The sequence below is a fragment of the Miniopterus schreibersii genome (assembly GCF_964146895.1).
Source record: "Miniopterus schreibersii genome assembly, chromosome: 5".
NCBI lineage: Eukaryota > Metazoa > Chordata > Mammalia > Chiroptera > Miniopteridae > Miniopterus > Miniopterus schreibersii.
In genome coordinates, this window is record NC_138106.1 from 36,611,960 (window position 1) to 36,630,572 (window position 18,613).

The 18,613-nt window shown below is 35.7% G+C and overlaps 1 protein-coding gene across 3 annotated transcripts in view; it reads left to right on the top strand.

The window, feature by feature from the left end:
- VPS8 (VPS8 subunit of CORVET complex) overlaps positions 1–18,613 on the top strand; it is a 200,586-nt gene that overhangs the window by 101,742 nt on the left and 80,231 nt on the right. For all 3 annotated transcript variants that reach the window (XM_081138242.1, XM_081138241.1, XM_081138243.1), the window contains 7 exons: positions 528–647; positions 1,714–1,770; positions 5,260–5,342; positions 6,079–6,163; positions 7,059–7,157; positions 9,525–9,614; positions 12,742–12,788. In XM_081138242.1, the coding sequence (XP_080994368.1) occupies positions 528–647; positions 1,714–1,770; positions 5,260–5,342; positions 6,079–6,163; positions 7,059–7,157; positions 9,525–9,614; positions 12,742–12,788 (581 nt within the window). The remainder of the gene's footprint in view (positions 1–527; positions 648–1,713; positions 1,771–5,259; positions 5,343–6,078; positions 6,164–7,058; positions 7,158–9,524; positions 9,615–12,741; positions 12,789–18,613) is intronic.

Below are 18,613 nucleotides of genomic sequence, written 5' to 3' on the forward strand. Positions count from 1 at the left end.
AGAGGAATGATTATGATTTGATAACTGTGTGTGGTTGTAAAAAGCCCATTATGTGAAACCATGTGTTCAAGAAACTGCCTATAGACAAGGAGAACCCTTTTGGGGAGATACCTTTACTCTTAAATCTTACTTTTAAACCCCAAAGCAACTCCCTTCTTCCTGTGTTGATGGGCAGATTTTTAGTAGGGTTATTTTAATTTAATTTAAATTAATTTTAGTAGGATTCTCTTTTAAGACTTCAAGTGGGAAACATGATTAATATACCTCTGAAAGTTACCTCTCTAACAATTCACTTTTCATCCGAGTTGTGCCTAGAAATATCCTGAAAATCACTAAAATGCTCTCCTTTCAGAGTATGCAAGCAGTTGTGCTCTTTCTCTAATTGGTATTGAACTCAATTGTTGCACAGTCAACAAAAGAATCTTTTTATGAGTCTTCAGTTATGAGACTCCCCCATCTCTTATAATTGTATATTTTTTGTGTCAAACCAGATGGTGTATTGAATAATGGTCTCTTTTGCTCATCAGGTTATGGTGGAGAATTCAGATTTTACTCCCTCACAAGTAGGGTGTCTCTTTACATTCCTTGCCCGGCAGCTTGCAAAGCCCGACAATACCTTGTTTGTAAACAGAACCCTTTTTGATCAGGTGAGTGTCTTCAACAGTGAGAGCTAGAATTGTTTTTATTCTATTACTGTTCATAGAAAAGTTCACTGGATTACATAGTTTCTAAATATAATAGCCAATTGGATAAGTGTCTTATCAGGGAGAACCTGTTCTGGTTTCAGTTTAGATCTTAGTTAGTTGTTGGTGGTGTTTTTTAATGATGTGTCTAGATAGTATGACTTTTTCTAGTAACCTGGTATCATGAGAGTGTGGTTTGTGGAGATTAGTTTATAGAGATTCTGTTTTCTCAATTCTGTTGCTCCAAATTGCCTAGATTTCTTTGCTCAAGACTTTGGCAATTTTGGAATCACCCATCTCACTCGTCGTAAGACTATGATGTTGATCATCTGGAAGAGAGAGTACTTTTAGAAAATTTGAATGTACATACTTACAAATGACTTTGACTCTGAAAGGTATCTCCTAATCCCAGTTAAAGAGCTTCTCCATATCCACACGTGGCAATGAAAACAGTTTTTTATCTGCAGATAGGTGCTAATAATGACTAGCATTTATAATGCCAGGCTCTGTTCCAAAGTTTTATATGTGTTTATTTATACAATGCTCCCTATGGTTCTGAAATTGATATAGTTGTTACCCCATTTTACAGATGAGGAAACTAAAGCCTGGAGAGGTTAAATTACTCATCCAAGGTCATACTTAATAGTGTTATTATTAGCAATAAATGTTATTATTAAGTGTTGATAAGGTTAGAATTCAAATTTAAGTCGCCTGACTCCAAAGTTCATGTGTTGCTTGTTCCATGATGTCAGGGATCTTAAAGTTAAGGTATATAGATGGTGCTGCCTTCCATCATATTTCTAAACAGTAAAGAAATGTGTGTAAGGTATATGTTAAATAGTAGCATACCTGAAAACCTCCTGTGCCATTTACTAGGCCAATCAATTAGGAAGATACCATATATCTGTGGTATTTTTTTATGGCCAAGTGTGATTGAATTGGTGTGATAGAGAGAGTAGTTGCTGTTTTCATTGACAGTGTGATGGCATGCATGCTGGTATCCAATAAAAAATACCTTTTCTTTGACCAGGTTCTTGAATTCCTCTGTAGTCCTGATGATGATTCCCGACACTCCGAAAGACAGCAGGTATGAACTACTGGAACTCCCTTTGCTTAAGAGTGGGAGAGAAGGCAGAGTAAGACAAAAAACTCTTCTGTGCTAGACTTCATGAGGCATAAGGGGAAAATGAGTTGTGCCAAATCCTAGTACTAAGCTAGATAGCGGCAACCAGAAAATAGTGTGGATGGTTGTTAGAAGTACCTTATATCACACTAAGTTTCTAGGAGACTGGACCTGTCTTGCATTCAACATGACATCAAAGAGAACACCTCATCCTTCTCTGGTTACGGCAGCAGTTGGCACATGTTGTAATGGGCTTTCCACCAGTGTCACTAATCTGATAGCCACTCCTAGCTGCTATGGTCCTGAACCAGAAAACCTGCAGAATACTGAGTCTTAGGACACTCAGCTTTTGGGAGTGCCCTCTAGCCCCACGGCATTAGAGCTAACCATTTCTGGAGACTAGAATTCCTCTGTCCCTCCACTAATTGCTGTGAAGGGATACAGTATTTGAGTACCACTTCATTCTACTTATGCCACTTTCTTTTGGGTCCCTTCTAAGAATAGGATTCTTTAAAAGTTTGCCTATTATAATTGTGAACACCAAGTCAACCTATTTAAAATTTATTGCCAGACTTTTGTGAGATAAAATTAAATACTTTGATAGCTATGCTGATTTTTTATGGTAATGGTGCACAGCTTGGAGGCTGAGACTCAGATAAAAAACATGGGATAGCAACAGTGACCCCTTTTTCTGCACAGCTGTGGCCCGGTGACTGCTGCAGACTATCTCAGGGAAGAGAACAGCTGCTAAAATTTTGGTTATCTTTTAAATTATATTGAATACAAATAGTAATGGGGACACCTCATTTTGCCCATTTCTCTTCTTGCAGGAAAAATGGATCATGATATGCATGGTGTTACTATATAAAATGATTAAAACTTTTTATATAAGTAACAAAATTAAATAGAAATAAAAATCAAATCTAAATGCAAAAGCCAAACCTTGAAAAGTAATTATCATATAGTAATATTCTATTTTTAGGAGTCCCCTTTGAGATTATCTAGTTTCTTTTTCTACTCACTTTAGAAATAGAGAAAACTGATAAAGTAAGTTGCTCAAGGTCACAACTAAGATTAGAACTCAATTCCTTCCCTTCTAATCCAGCACTCTTTGCCTCAAACAGTTTATTATATATCAAAATTTGTTTTTGCAATATTTGTTAGTATATTCCGGTGGAATGCTGATAAAAATTTAACAACTGGCTCCTCAAGTGTAGTTCTAATATGAATGTTGGTTGATATTTCATTTACCTAAATGAATAAGATGAAAGTGCAGCGGTGAAAGCCTGTCAGAACTTCACTCATTTGCCAGTGAAGTGACTTTTTTGCCGAATCACATAACAGTTTTTGAAAACTAAAAAAAAAATGTCTTAATTTTTTATAATATTCGCATTGTAGTGACTATGACATCCACACTTTTAAGTTTGATTACCTCTTTGATATTATCTCCATCACTTTCTTAACCAAAGATTGGCAAAGGTTTTCAGTATAGGGCCAAAGAGTAAATATTTTAGGCTTTGTGGACCACATATGGTATCTGTCACATATTCTTCTTTGATTTACAACCCTTTGAACATGTAAAAAGCCCTGATTTACAGAATTTGCCAGTTTCCATGGTGTCAGTACTCCAACCATTTCAGCCTACCAACATGATGTCACTCAGCATAGAGTTGGAAGGAGCTGCATAGTGCAACACCCTCATGTAATATTTCCCTGTACAGATTCAGTTACAGTAACTAACCTCAAGAGCAGACATAGTAAAATGTAGTAAAATAATTAGAAAGTGGTGAGTTTTGGATATTAATTACCTTTGTTTTTTATTAATTTAATTATAAGGTTATATAACTTAATTTTTAACAATGGCTGTGTTTAACAACTGACTTACAAAATTCCTGAAAATTTAACTGGCTCCAGCAATGGCATTTCTATTATGTTATTTCAAATTGAGGCTTCCAGCAGATGGAGTTGACTCTATCGTTGTTTTATATAACAGTACATTATAATACTCAAAATGGATTAAATTAGGGCTCTAACATGTAAAGTTTGGATAGCTTTTATTTATTTTCTGCATTTAAAAAAAAAAAAATCCTATGTTAGAAAAGTGCTTTATTAAATGTTTTCCTGGAGTTCTCAGTAGGGTCATGTTACTCTGGATCTTGAACTTCAATACCAGAGAGCTTTTCTCACATTGCTCTAATGACTGTGTAATGATTCTATTGTATTTTGAGGTTTATTTACATATATTGACTAATCTATCACAACATCCTAGTCACCTTTTTTATTCAGCTACTTTGTTTGATAAACTTATTTATAAGGATCCCAGTGGGATTTTGTTGTTGTTGTTTTTAATCCTTACCCGAGGATATGTTTTTATTGATTTTTTTAGAGAGAGGTGGGGGGGTTGCAGAGACCGGTTGCCTCCTGTATGCAACCTGACCAGGATCGAACTCACAGTCTAGATATGTGTCCTGACCGGAAATCGAACATGCAACCTTTTGGCACACAGACGATGCTCTAGCCAACTGAGCCACCCAGTCAGAGCATGAACCCCAGTGCTTGTTTTTTATTGTGGTAAAATATACATACCATAAAATTTGAAATTTTAAATGTACAATTTGGTAGCATTAAGTATACTGTCATTGTTGCACAACCATCGCCACCATCCATCTCCAAGGCTTTATCTTCCTAAACTGAAACTTAAACAATAAGCCCCATTACCCCCTCCCCCAAGCCCTGGCAACCACCATTCCACTTTTTTGTCTTTGCAAATTTGACTACTTTAGGTACCTCATATTAGTGGAATCATAAAGTAATTTTTGTGTGTGTGACTGACTTATTTCACTTAATATTTTTAAGGTTCATCCATATTGTAGCATGTGTCAGGATTTCATTCCTTTTTTAAGCTGAATAATTTTCCATTATATGTAAATACCACATTTTGTTTATCCATTCATCCATTTATGGACATTTAGGTTGTTTCTACCTTTTGGTTCTTGTGAATAATGCTACTATGAAAAGCACCAATGTTTCCTTAGAAAAAATAACATGTAAACATGAATACTATCTGTGGACTGTAAGACATAAAGAACCATAAGAACTGTAAGACATAAAAGCTCTAGACAAAAATTCACTTCTTGAAAGAATATATATGAACATTTTTAGCTAAGTGGACGATCAGTTAGGTATTCTAATAAGGCTTTATTTGCAACGCTGTGACATTCCTTCCATGTTTGAAAAATAGAGCCATTAATCCTTTTGTGAGACTTAAATACAAAATGATCAACATTATAATGGTAGTCTAACCTGTTATATATGTGAAAGCCAAGCCAAAACATCAGCAAGTAATAAGACAAAAGAAAAAAATTATGGTTTTTGAGGCTGAATGGACTCTTAAAGAGCTAGTAAATAAAAGTAGATTGCAAAGTTTTTTGCTCATTTATTTTAAATGTTCAGGTCCTTTTAGAATTGCTGCAGGCTGGAGGCATAGTTCAATTTGAGGAGAGTCGGCTCATCCGTATGGCAGAAAAAGCAGAGTTGTAAGTTGTTTTGAAGTTGTCATATATTAGTTAGTACAACTATTAAATTACATTCCTGTAACTTGAAGCCCAGTTTATCACTGCATTGCCATTTCTTTAAATTAAGAAAAGCTATGCAAATATCAAAAAAATGTAAGCGTGAAAGTTGTGCCTTTTAAGTCTAGAAATTAGTAAAATTTTCAGAAACTTACAAGGAGTAAATTTGAAGTACTTGTACATTTGTTTTAGTATAAAAATGAAATAACAGTCTTATGATTTATTATTTTAGTTTTTTTCACTTACAGTATCCATGGTATTTTATAGATTTTGATATTTATATATATTATAAACAGTGCAGAATTTAACATAGCAAATAGGATGGAATATGTTAGCTCTACTATTTATCCATATTTTTAATATTTCATTTGACATTTAATTCTGAACAGAGAAACTTCATATAATTAGTTGATATCTAATATATTAACTATTTTTGTGGCATATGTTGCTGGAACATATATTTTGTACTCAGTTTTGAAATTTCATATAAACATAGTATTCAGCAGCATATTAAACCTTGTTTAGAGGAATGGCATATATTCATTCCCTTAGATACTATAACTTCATTCAATAGTAGAAATAGCACTTACTATATTTATTTTTCTTAATTCTAACCTCTGCCTGAGAAAACTTTTTGAAACAATAAGCTAATAACCACATGCCTGCTTGGTACACTGAATTATTTCCTTTTTTGTTCTAGCTATCAAATTTGTGAGTTTATGTATGAACGAGAACACCAATATGACAAAATTATTGATTGTTACTTACGTGACCCACTAAGAGAGGTGAGTTAAGAGACTGCTTACCCTTTTTTCTTACTATTTCCCTCCAGTTCCCCAATGAGTAGAAATAGCTATTCAGTATGTATAACTATTCAGTAGAAATATTTGGACATGTGTTTACTAATTCAGGTTTTCATTGATTCAGTAGGTTTTCATTGATTCAGTAGGTTTTTATTGAGTGCCTGCTATTATGCAAGTAAACATTGATAATTAAAACAGATATAGTTCTTGCAATTTAAAAACTTACAGTTTAGTAATGGAGACTAACAGTGAGAAACCAAATATGCAATTACAAGTTGTCATGAGCACTAGAGAAGACAAATTGGGTGCAACTTTAGAGGATGGTGGGGGAACTGACCAACACAGCAGCCAGGGAAGGAATCTCAGATGAAGTGACTTATAAACTGGCTTAGGAATTTGAGAAGAAGCCAGTCAAGCAAAGAGCCAGCAGAAAAGTGTTCTGGGATAGGGAGCGGTATATGCAGAGGCCTTGAGGTAGGGAACATTTTTGACGTGTTCAAGGAACTGAATAGAGATCATATAAATGAAGTTAAGATCAGTGTAAGTGGAGCATAACAGACAAGGGCAAGAATGATTTGAGATGAAAGAAATTTGAATGTGGACAGGGAACACCAAAGACAAAAGTATGATATTCCCTCATTAGGTTAATGAAATTGAGACCAAAATTAATTGGAACAGATTTGCAACTTTTAAGTCTACCCTAAACTTTAAACAATTACTCTTTCTTTTAGTGTCAGTTTTCTATCAGTTAACTATCCCCAAATGGTTTTCCATCTCCAAATAACAGATATTTACCAAGACTGGTACAGGTAGTAAATAGTGAGTAAACATTCCTTGAGTGATGAATGAATGAATTATATTGTCTTGTGCTCCTCAGGAAGAAGTCTTTAACTACATTCACAATATCTTATCCATTCCTGGACACAGTGCAGAGGAGAAGCAGTCTGTATGGCAGAAAGCAATGGATCACATTGAGGTGCAAATTCAACAAAACTTTTTAAATGTCCTCATTTGTGTGGATATCTCCCAAATTAAGTTTATGCTAACTAAGCAATGGCAGGTGTCATATTATTAAGTTGATATACTTTCAAATTAGCATCTTTTTCAGATAATTTATTCCACCTCATATTTGTATTCATAAAGCCTATGTTATATACAATTTATTACATCATGATTTCTGACAAGAGCCCATGTTCAATCAGCTGGTTGACAAACGGGCATATTAGTGGTTTTTTACAACATTTTTCAAATGATTCTGAGAGTATTCCTGATCTTTTTCTCTAATATAGCCATTCCACCCAATCACCCAGTGGAATTTTAGAAACATTGCTGCAATGAGTTTTTCCCTCTGATGTATTTTCCTTCCTTATGTAGCAGGACAATTCTGAATTTGTTTATGCATGCTGTTTTACAAGAATGCAAGGGTTGACGTTGAAACAAAAAGTTCTTTTTAAAAAACATGCCTATAGATGCTTAAATGGAGAGACTAATAATGTGTGATGAACATCTGATCAGAATGCATTCTGAAAAGGGGCTCACAAATCACTCCTCACTTTAATGCCCTTAGGTTCATAACTTACAATATACCTCAGAAACCAACAGAGCTAGTAGGTTTGTTGAAATGTATTCTTTTTTATGAGTCATTGATTATTGAAAAAAAGGAGTAACAAAAAATGCTGAGGTAATACTAGTTTTGAAAATAATATTTCTATTTACAAAGTGTCTTTCTACTTGTAGCAAGGAACAGATGATGGGGTAACTTCTGGTGATAGGTTAAGAAGTGCAGTAAAAGATATGATTATTCAACATATTTTAAATTTTTTTATACATGTGAAAAATGATTTTAAAAAGATCTGAAATACTGAGAAAACATTATATGTGATGTGAATACTTTGTTCACATCCTGATGGTTGTAAAGTTTAGGAAGATCAGAAATGTGAACACATTTTATGTGAAACATCTGGTGGGAAAGAGATACAGTCAGTCATCAGATGTGTGGTCTGAAGTAATTTCCACACTTTCATCTATAGGATTGGGAACATATATATGTTATTTAATGTTATGATAGTCCTGCTAACAAGATGAATGTATCTTGATGAAAGAACTCAAGAAAACCTTCTCCTACTTTGAGTTATATCTTTTTTCCTTTAATCATTTTGTATTCTTTTTCCTTTCATCATCTCCTTTAAGTCTCCATATTTACATTACAGCTCATTCTTTATTTCACTTAATCTGCATTATGCAGTGGTTTGAGCACATGGACTCCAGACATCCAAAAATGAAGCTATGTCTCTCTGCATAATGTGAAACGTGATGAATTAATCAATGAGCAAACAAATTACTCAGCAGAAAACTCAGACTGGAGAAGCAAGAAGTATTTTTGCTGCACAACAATTATTTCTGCTGACTTTTTCCAACATCTGCACATTTTTCTCACCTTGAACTTCTTAATATCTCTTCAGACCACAGTTACAAATATATAGACTTTTTGTTGAAGGACTTCCGTGGCTTCAGTAATGTAAATAAAATCAACATTAAATATGTAGGGGTAAAAGTCCTCATAATAAAGTTTTCTGAAAGTGCATACAGTGTATAGATTAGTGGTTCTTAACACTTCTGTGATTATAGACCTCTTTTGGAAATCTAGTGAAATATTTGAACCTGTGCATGTGCACAGATGCATAAATTTGTTTATAATTTCAGGGACCCACAGACCCCCTAAAAGCCATTTTTAGATAGAGAGTTCTAAGAAAAGGATAGCCAGTAGTGTCTAGGACAGCTTAAAGAGAGGGCAAATTGGAAGTCTTTGATTTGACAGAAATAGGTTTTTATTAACAGTAGTTACTTAACAGTAGTCCCTCTTAGTCTCATTTAAGACTTATGACCTTAAGTTGATTTCTTAAGACACTTACAGTTTCAAAATCTATCAGGCATCGGAAGTAAAGTTTTAGAATTCTTAGCCAGAGAAATTGTGACTATACTCTTTTTCTCATGTCTTCAAATTATTACTTTATGCTCAAGGGTGAAATTCACAGGGAATTTGGGAAGCTTTTGTTCCTTCTTTTCATCCTGCAGATATCATGGCCTAAATCCAGAGTTTAGTGCTTTCATTTTTTAAGAATTCTGAATTACCTTTTATATCACAAGCTGATTTTTTATGTGGCGTGTTTTAAATTTTGCTCATTTACATTGTGCCTTTAAATTGAGCCCCTACATCTAGATCTCCTGAAATACAGTGTAGAAGCTCATGAAAATATTGATCATGCTTCACATCTATGGGAATTCTATTTAAATTAACATTAAAGATTTAACAAAAAGATTTTGTCTTTTTCTTTCACTCTAGGAACTTGTGTCCCTGAAGCCTTGTAAAGCTGCAGAGCTGGTTGCTACTCACTTTTCTGAACAGATTGAAACAGTCATTAAAAAACTGCAGGTAAATATTGCAGATATATTGGGAAGAAGCATCTAGTGGAGAGACAATTATTGAATGTCCACCTAAGAACTTTTGATTGTAGTAATTTCTTCAATTAATATTTGCCACGTAATAGTAGTTTCTACACTGTGTGTGTGTGTGTGTGTGTGTGTATGAGTGTGTGTTGGGGAGTAGTTCTGTGATGACTTCTGAGTCTGGAAATGAGGGAGTTCATCTTTGTGCATAGCAAATATTAATATCACAGAAGATCCTTTCCCTACCAAACCCCAGCCCCCCCGTTTCTTTTGCTATAGGAACTACAGCCTTATTCTCTTTGAGCTTCATGTTATTTATAAAGGCATTTGTCATCTTCAAATGGGGCTTATGCTGACTATATAGAATTTTTCTTGGAAAATCTTACCTAGAATACAGCTATATTAATACTAAATATTGAGGTGCTCATTTTGAAGTATTAGTTAATGGACCTCATATTCCACTTGTCACTACCATGGGAGAGCTAGTAGTGAGTTTTGCTCTCTACCCTGTGGCCACAAGTGATAGAGGTAGGGATAGGACAATGACAGGGATATGAAGCACAACCCAGAGTCCTCAAGTGGCAATGATAGTAGTAGCAGATAGGTGTGCAAGATAGAAACCAGAGAAGTGTGTGGGAGGCAGCTGGCAGAACGAAGACAAGAAATTCATTCATTCAGACATTTATTGTGGCCCAGCTGTGTACCACAGTATAGTAGGCCCTGGGAGGCACAAATATGAATACATAACCACACTATGATGTTATAAACGCTACAGCAGACACAACTAAGAAGTGCTGTAGGAACAAGAGCAGTGACAGGCTATGTGAGAAAGTCAGACAAGAGTTCTCGTACATGCCTGACCTGGCTAGGTGTTGAATGATTGGTATAAGTGTTCTAGGCAGAGACTTGGGAGAGGCTTTCTAGATAAAGGGTTCTGTGTATGTAAATACTTGAAATTATGAAGCAACATGCTTATTCAGAGAATGGTCAGGTCTGTGTGAAGCATGATGTGGTGGGGCAATGATAAAAGAAACATTAGATTAAACTATGAAAGGTTTGTTGGAGGGGAGGAGTTAGAAGTGTAGAGGCTGGAAAATAAGAGTTTGGACCCTGATATTAAACAATCTCACATGTAATGCAAAGAAATTCTACTGTATCTTAAATGTACTAAAGTATTACTAAAGTTTTTTAAAGCAAAGGAGTGACGTCATTAGATTCATTTTATAGAAAACTAATTCTATAGTGTGAAAAATGGACCAGCAAAGAGTGAAGAGAGGAGAGAGACAAGTTAGACCAGTTAGAAGGCAAAAGATCAGGAAGACCAGGACTAAGTCAGTGGCAGTGGAGAGGATCCATTCAATATATGTTTGTGAGGTAAAATGTATAGGACTTGGAAATTAGTTGAATGTGATGGGAGGAATTAAAAATGACCTCCAGATATCAGGCTAGGTTGTCCAGCAGGATGAGATCCATTAACTTAAGATAAAAACTGTTTATTAATTCAATAAATATTTATGTACCTGCAGAGGGCTGAAAACATTAAGCGCTGAGGATACAAAAATATAAATGTATCCCTGTATTCAAGGAAGAAGACAGATAAGCCAGAAGATGACTGACTGTAGAAGAGTTTCACTTAAATGATGATAGAGCACTGCCCAGGCCACTGAGGAAGTGCATGTAGGGTCATCCAGTCCATCCTAGTGAGGGGAGAACAGGAGGACATTTTTCCTAAAACTACACTAAAACCATGGAGCTTCTTATTCCCTTTAAAAGTCAACAATTCTGGTGAATCTTCTCATCTATAGTGTTGTTATTGTTTAAAATGTAAGATTATCCATCTTACATTGCAGGAGTTTCTTTTTTCTATAATCTCTAAAGATATTTGAAAGGAGAGAGGACAGATAATATGAATATATGCAGTACCATCATTCTGGCAAATATATAAAAGCTGAAGTGTCATGGATTTTTAAAAAAATGGCTATTTGTGGACTGTTTATGGAGTCTTACACATTTCTTTTAAGGAGATGAAGTATTTCTTTTATGGCAGAGCTTTATTGATTGTGCAAGAAAATCCCACACACCTTTTATAAAGTGTCTTTACTTTTGATAACAGGAAGTATGCCTCTGACCTATTGTTTCAGAATTCTTGAAATAATAAATAAGCCAGAATATTAAGTTATAACCAGAAAGAAAGTCATGTAAAGTAAAATAAAATGATAGGCCAGGGAAAAGATAAAAAAATCAAAGACTGATAAATATATTCAAAATATCATATTCTAAATTACAGTCATCCTTTTCAGTTGTGAGAATCCCCTCCTTTTTTTTTTTAGAGGGGAAGTTCGAATGTCAGAAAAGAAGAAAGAAAACGAAACTAAAATAATTTTTGCTCAGCTGTCCTCAGAACTTAGAAACATTTATGTTCATATAGTATTCTCTGGTTTATCTCATTTAATTCTCACCTCCACCCTGTGCAGAAGGCAGAGAAGGTATTGCTGCTCTTTTTAAAATTAGTAAACTGAATTGCTAAGAGAGTCAGTGACTTACACAAAGTCACACAGCTAGTAAGTGGAAGAAACAGAACCCCAAATTCATGACATATTAATTGCTAACATGTTGCAGTTTGCCATCTCTTCTGTAGGTGATTTTATTAGGGAGTCAATGAGCTTTTCTGGTGGTTCCCACTTAGATTAACTGTCTCACAGTAGGACATTGTTACAAGAAGGACCAAGTGAGGCAGTGTGAACCCATCAGTACAGCCAGAATTCAGTATCAACAGAGCAATTAAGAGCACCAGCCATTCCAAGCATCGTCATGCTAGAACTGCACTGGGATTTGTCTCACAAGAGGGCTTTTTTTGTAGGGGGTGGGGGGTTGCAATAACAAGGTGTTTATGTTTCTTCTGCACTCAAAATGGAATGTGTGCCAGTGATTAAATTAATTAGAGGAAATGAACTCCAAATGATTCTTTAGAATTTCTTAGATCTGTACAGAGGGCTTAATGGAAATAATCATAGGCATGTGTGCATTTTAAAAGGATATTCTAGAGTCATTCTTTACCATGCCATAGTTTGAAGAATTTGTTTTAATATGTTTTTTATTGTTTTTCTACTCAGAACCAGGTTTTGCTTTTCAAATTTTTGCAGAGTCTTCTTGACCCAAGGTATGTTGATAACTTCAGCTTTTCATAATACATAGATTAGAAATCAAGGAAAATAAGTTGAAGTTAAGAAACTGGCCCATAGTATCCAAATAGTGTGCTCAGCTCTTGATTTTTAATATTAGTGGGAGTAACAGTTACATAGATTATACCCAAATACATAATCTGAAAACAGATTATATCTTGAGGAAATACTTTTCATTTGAGCATGAGCATACATGGTGAGTTAATAAAATAATTCAAACAAAATAATGAAGTCATACCACGAAGACATGTTTCACAAAGGATTTGATAACCAACCAGATTCCTCTTTCTATCCTAGCTTCATGCCTTCTTGTTCCTTGTTCCATACTGAAGGTCAATGGCTTTACTTCCCAAAGTGAACCCCTAGTCCCAGGCCATCTAAATGTCTTACCTTTTAAACTCTCATTTGAAGTGTTTAGTTTTAAATAATTTCCTGGCAGTGTAAGAGGGAAAGCTTAGATGTTTTTTTAAGTGCCACTTAGTGGCACTCATCAAATAAAGACTAGCCCAAGGAAATGATGAAATTAGTAATGGATTTGTAAGCAAAGCAGCTCTGCCTGGTAGAGCTTAACATTTTGTGGTGACTAAATGGAGTACGTTGGGAGTTGAGGGTAATAACATTTAACACCCTCTAAGACAGTCACTCTTAACTAAAATCACCTAAGAAATTTAAAAATATATAGCTGCCTGGGCCCTACCCTGCAGAATCACTGAGCAGGGATGTTTTTGATGTACATCTAGAATTAAGTAGCACTGGCTTAAGTGTAATATTCCAGGATGAAACAGCTTTCACATCAGACATACAAACTTTTAAGTTACGTTATAATGTACACTAGCCATTGAAAACAGCCATTTACTTATTTAAGTGATTATAATATCAGTTTCTATTATTCTAGTATTCTGTACTATTTTTAAATATCAAAATACCAGTGATTTTGTTGATTGTAACAATTTTTTTGAAATCTCAATCATTTAAACCTTGAGCAGGCTATGCCACATTTGAATTTAGAGTCATACAGATGTGTGTATGCAGATGTTTAGAAAAGTAATCTGACTGTATTTCCGCACCCCAGTTCAATAGGGACAAAGGAACATTAAGAATAAGTAGACTGGACCCGCCTAGCAGTTTTCCCTGGCAGACAACTTCAGACTATTTTTGCCTCTTATATTTCCCTTTTTGTTTTTCTTAAGCAATAGAATTTTTTTAAACATTCAGTTTTATGTTCCATATGAAGCTCCTATAGAAGCATTCTGGAGAGTAGAGGAAATGAAAGAAACAGTTATTTTGAGGTGGGGATTTCTTATATGTCATATCAGAATATTGGGGGTTTTTTTGTTCTTGCCTCCAAAACCTGAGTGAGTAGGATCATTATTCTTGTATATATAGCTTATGTATATTTGATTGAACATTTACATGTATTCATTGAGTTGTTTTTGAGGGGGTAGCTTTTTATTTTGTCAACAGCATTTTTAAAGGAATAAACCATCTAGTTAAAATTCTTATGTATATTTCTCTGTTTTCTTTATTCAATTTTAAAGTTATCTTTGCTATGTAAATAGTGTCCTCAGTAGAATTAATTGACCTACAAAGATATTGGTGGCATCTGTATATAGAAAGATGAGATAGTTTGGAGGGGAAGAGGTGGGGGTTAATCCTCCAGAAGCAAATTATTTGCCTGAATTGAGGCCAGAGCTTGGGAGAGACGGGATTTGCATCCCCTTCAAATTCCCTCCGTGGGACAGCTGCTGCCTGAAGCCCGCCTACCCCCACTCCCGCTCCCTGCGTGCATTCCTGCTGGCCGCGAGTTCTCACAGGAATTCTGATATATTTACGCCCAGATGCAGGTCTGTCTTTTGTGCAGTGGGGATGCTTGAAGGGTAATTCGAAAGGACACTAATGGTTTTTATGAGGCTATAAGTGTCATAAGAAATAAAGAGAATGTGCAAGTATATTGATATTCACAGTATTTTCCTCAGTGTGATTTTCTTGGTAATGTCAACTTAGCCTTTGTTAACAATGTCCTGGAGGCCTCTGAAATATATGGTATGATTTTCTCATAGAAAAATACATATAGAATGTTGGATTATATTTCTAAGTCTTTAGTCAAAATAAAGTAAAAATTGAACATTGCTAAGGGTTTGAGTGTCTTTGCCAAGGAGCAAAACAGAGATTATGGAAATAGTTATACATTAGATTTAAGTTGAATTTGTCAGTGTTTCTATGTGTAATTTTGAAGGGACATTTTAAGATACTGACAGTGTTGAAACAGCATATTTCTAAGTTAAAATAAAAAATTAAAACACTGTATATGTTAATGAACTTTGACTTATAAAAACACATTTCTGCTTTAATGAATGCCTATCAACTTGGTCAGGCTGACCACCAGATACTGTATCTTTGGTTAGCATTTTGCCAGCAGCTCAAATTCAACCTTTTAAATTCTATTGCATCATTCTAATGCATGGCCGGGCATGGCTCAGCAGTTGAGCATCAACCTAGGATCCAGGAGATCGCAGTTAGATTCTGGGTCAGGACACATGCTCGGGTTGCAGGCTTGAACCCTAGTCGGGGGCATGTAGGAGGTAGCCCATCAATGACTCTCTCTCATCCTTGATATTTCTATCTCTTCCTCTCCCTCTCTCCCTTCCTCTCTCTGAAATCAATAAAGATATATTAAAAGAAAAAATTAAAAAATTTGAATGCATCATCATCATCTCCTAATCTCCAGACCTGATACATAGATAGGTAGGTAGGTAGGTAGATAAATAGATAGATACAGGTAGATAGATAGAAAATGCTCTCATGCATTTCATTTCTTTATTCAATAATTCTTTATCATGAGATTATTATCTGCTAAGTACTGTGTGAGAGTTTGAAATGGCTCAAAATTATACTTACCTTTAAATCTAAACCTATTTATTCTTTATTTTCTCTCTTAGCAAATGGCATTATCTGCCCATTTATTTCATTTAACAATTTACTGAGTGAGTACAGCACACTAAGCACTGTGACAGTGACAGGAGATAAAATGATGAATAAGATGGGGCCTGCCTTCATAAAATTTCCATTCTGATGGATGAAGTAGGCAAGTAAGCAGGCAGTTTTAGTATAAGTCTCTTACACTGAGTGATGAATTTTTCACTTACCCACTTCACTCCACCTTCCCAGCCACACCACAGAGAACCAGTCAGTCATAAAAAATCTACCTTCTGGCTATCTCTTCTGTGTGAGCCCTCCTCTTGTCTACCCACACTACCCTGGTTCGGGCACTCGGCATCTCTCTCTCCTGGTCTCTCTTGCTGGTCACCTAACCAGCCATCCTAATTCTACTTCCACTTTCAAACAGACAAATAATGATAACGTCTCCTTTCACCTTCTCACAGTTCTTTCAGTTCCCATTATTCAAGGTAAAATTCAAAGTCCTCGTGGTGTACAGGCCCTCTTGATCTGATTCAGGCATATGCAGCTTTATTTTCTCATTCTGACTTCTCTCTTTCCTCCTTTATTCTGCAGCAGTATTGAACTAATTGTTCATAGAATACACTACACATCATCATTCCTCCCTTTGAATATGTGTTCCTCCCTCTTAGTCCACTTTGTTTCTTGAAGAGCAATTTACCTATATATATTAAGAGCTCAAAAGTTACACATATGCTTTGATCCAGTGATTTCATTTTGGAAAATATATGTTTTAAGGAAATACTGTGAAAGAAAAAGTAGTTATATTCAGATACCCATATTAGCATTTATATAGTAAAAAGGCTATTTTAAAAAGTGGATGGGGAAGATGGCTAAATAAACACTAAGGTATAGGAGCACAATTGAATACCAAATTGCAAACATGGGTATATAAATGTAAAAATAATTCTAAACTGAAAAAATACATAACATTAAGTAGTATGCACTGTTGGGGAGGAAGAAATTTTCCTCTACCCTCCTAAGGTCTTTTGGCTGGTCTACTAATTAAATGTACATGAGACAGATTAACAAGAGAAAATAACCAAATTTAATTTTTTATGTGCGTATGGGAACCCTACATACATGAGAGTCAGAGATCCTACATGCATGAGAGGTTTGAGACAGATAGGTGAGATGAGGTATATATGACATCATGAGCTAAGGAATGAGGTAAGGTAACTGGGGCTTCAGACAGGAGGAAGTAATTCACAGGATGTTAAGAAGAGCAGATGTTCAATAATTTGATGTTTGCCCTGCCATATAAATTAGGTAATCGCTCCTATGTGGACAAGGCTCCACTTTAAATTCTTTAAGGCAGGGGTGGGGAACCTTTTTTCTGCCAAGGGCCATTTGGATATTTATAACATCATTCATGGGCCATACAAAATTATAAACTTAAAAATAAGCTATGGCCTGGCCAGCGTGTCTCAGTGGTTGAGTGTTGACCTATGAATCAGGAGGTCAAGGTTTGATTCCGGGTGGGACATGTGCCCAGGTTTCAAGCCCTATGCCCAGTAGGGAGCATGCAAGAGGCAGCCAAGCAATGACTCTCTCTCATCATTGATGTTTCTATCTCTCTCTCCCTCTCCCTTCCTCTCTCTGAAATTAATTTGAAAAAACACAAAGAAACCTTTTTAAAAATTAGCTATGAAAAAAGCTCCTAGATTTATTGAATTTCGAGTCCTGCCTGCGATTGCCTTGGCAGGGCCAGACCAAATGATTTTGAGGGCTGTATACGGCCCGTAGGCAGGACATTCCCCACTCCTGCTTTAGAGGAAAGGTAAAAATCAGGGTCTCGATTGCCTTCAGCTCAAAATAATCTACATGCCAAAGTAGTATGTCTTGGGGAGTCCTGTTATTAACCCCTTCAACTCCCAAGTATGTATGTGTGTGATTGAATGATAGTAAGAGAATATGGAGAGATGTAGATAGCTTAATGTTTACTATATTCAAAAATTCAACTGAGTAAATTTAAAGACCTAATTGGCTTTCCTGAATGATTTTGAGTCAGGAGCATCCCATCCAGTAAAGAGAGAGGTGCTCCATGAAGTTGTACAAAACGGAAGGTTTTTATTGGCATAAACTGGGTGGGACAAGGACAAGAAAGGAATCAGCAAAAGAAAGGAAAGGATTCGCTCAGGCCAGGGCAGCTTTCTTTAAGTGAGAACTTACTGTTTTCTGTAAAGAGAAGCCGCACTCTTTTCCTAGTAAGAGGCTTCAGTTACAGGAGGAATTATATTCAGATGCGGGAAGTCTTTCCCAAATTAAGAGCTTTGTGACACCCAGTCCTGACCAGAAGCAGGGTGATGAACTCAGTAAGTTCTGCTGCTTGGGGCTCTCTGTACTTGCTAATGGACTAATTCAGTATCTTCTCCAGTCGGCAGAAATCCCAAAAATGAAGTTTTCTTTCTTTTTTTGTATTTCACAACTGCCTTTAATGCAGGGGTTTAAGTGAATGGCTGTTCCCTGTGTAGACCACCACCTTAGTGTTCTTACCATGTAACTGGAAATTATCTGTTATGTGTCTGCGGCCAACTACGCTATAAACTTTGAGAGAAAAGACTGTTGCATTCATCGTTGTTTACCCAGCATTAGCATAACCTTGGCACATAATAAATAAATTGAACCTAACTGACTGGAAATAGTAAATTGGACTGCCTTCAAATGGAGGAAACCAAATATAGAACAGAGGAGTGAAAAATCACAAGGACTAGGGCAACAAAGCCAGATATGGCTCAGAATAAATCCTGTCAGAAAGATCTACGTGAAGAAAACAGATGCCCACGATAAACCCAGGGAAATTATGGTTCTCTAGATAGGATAAAGGTTGTGTAGCAGTGAGTAC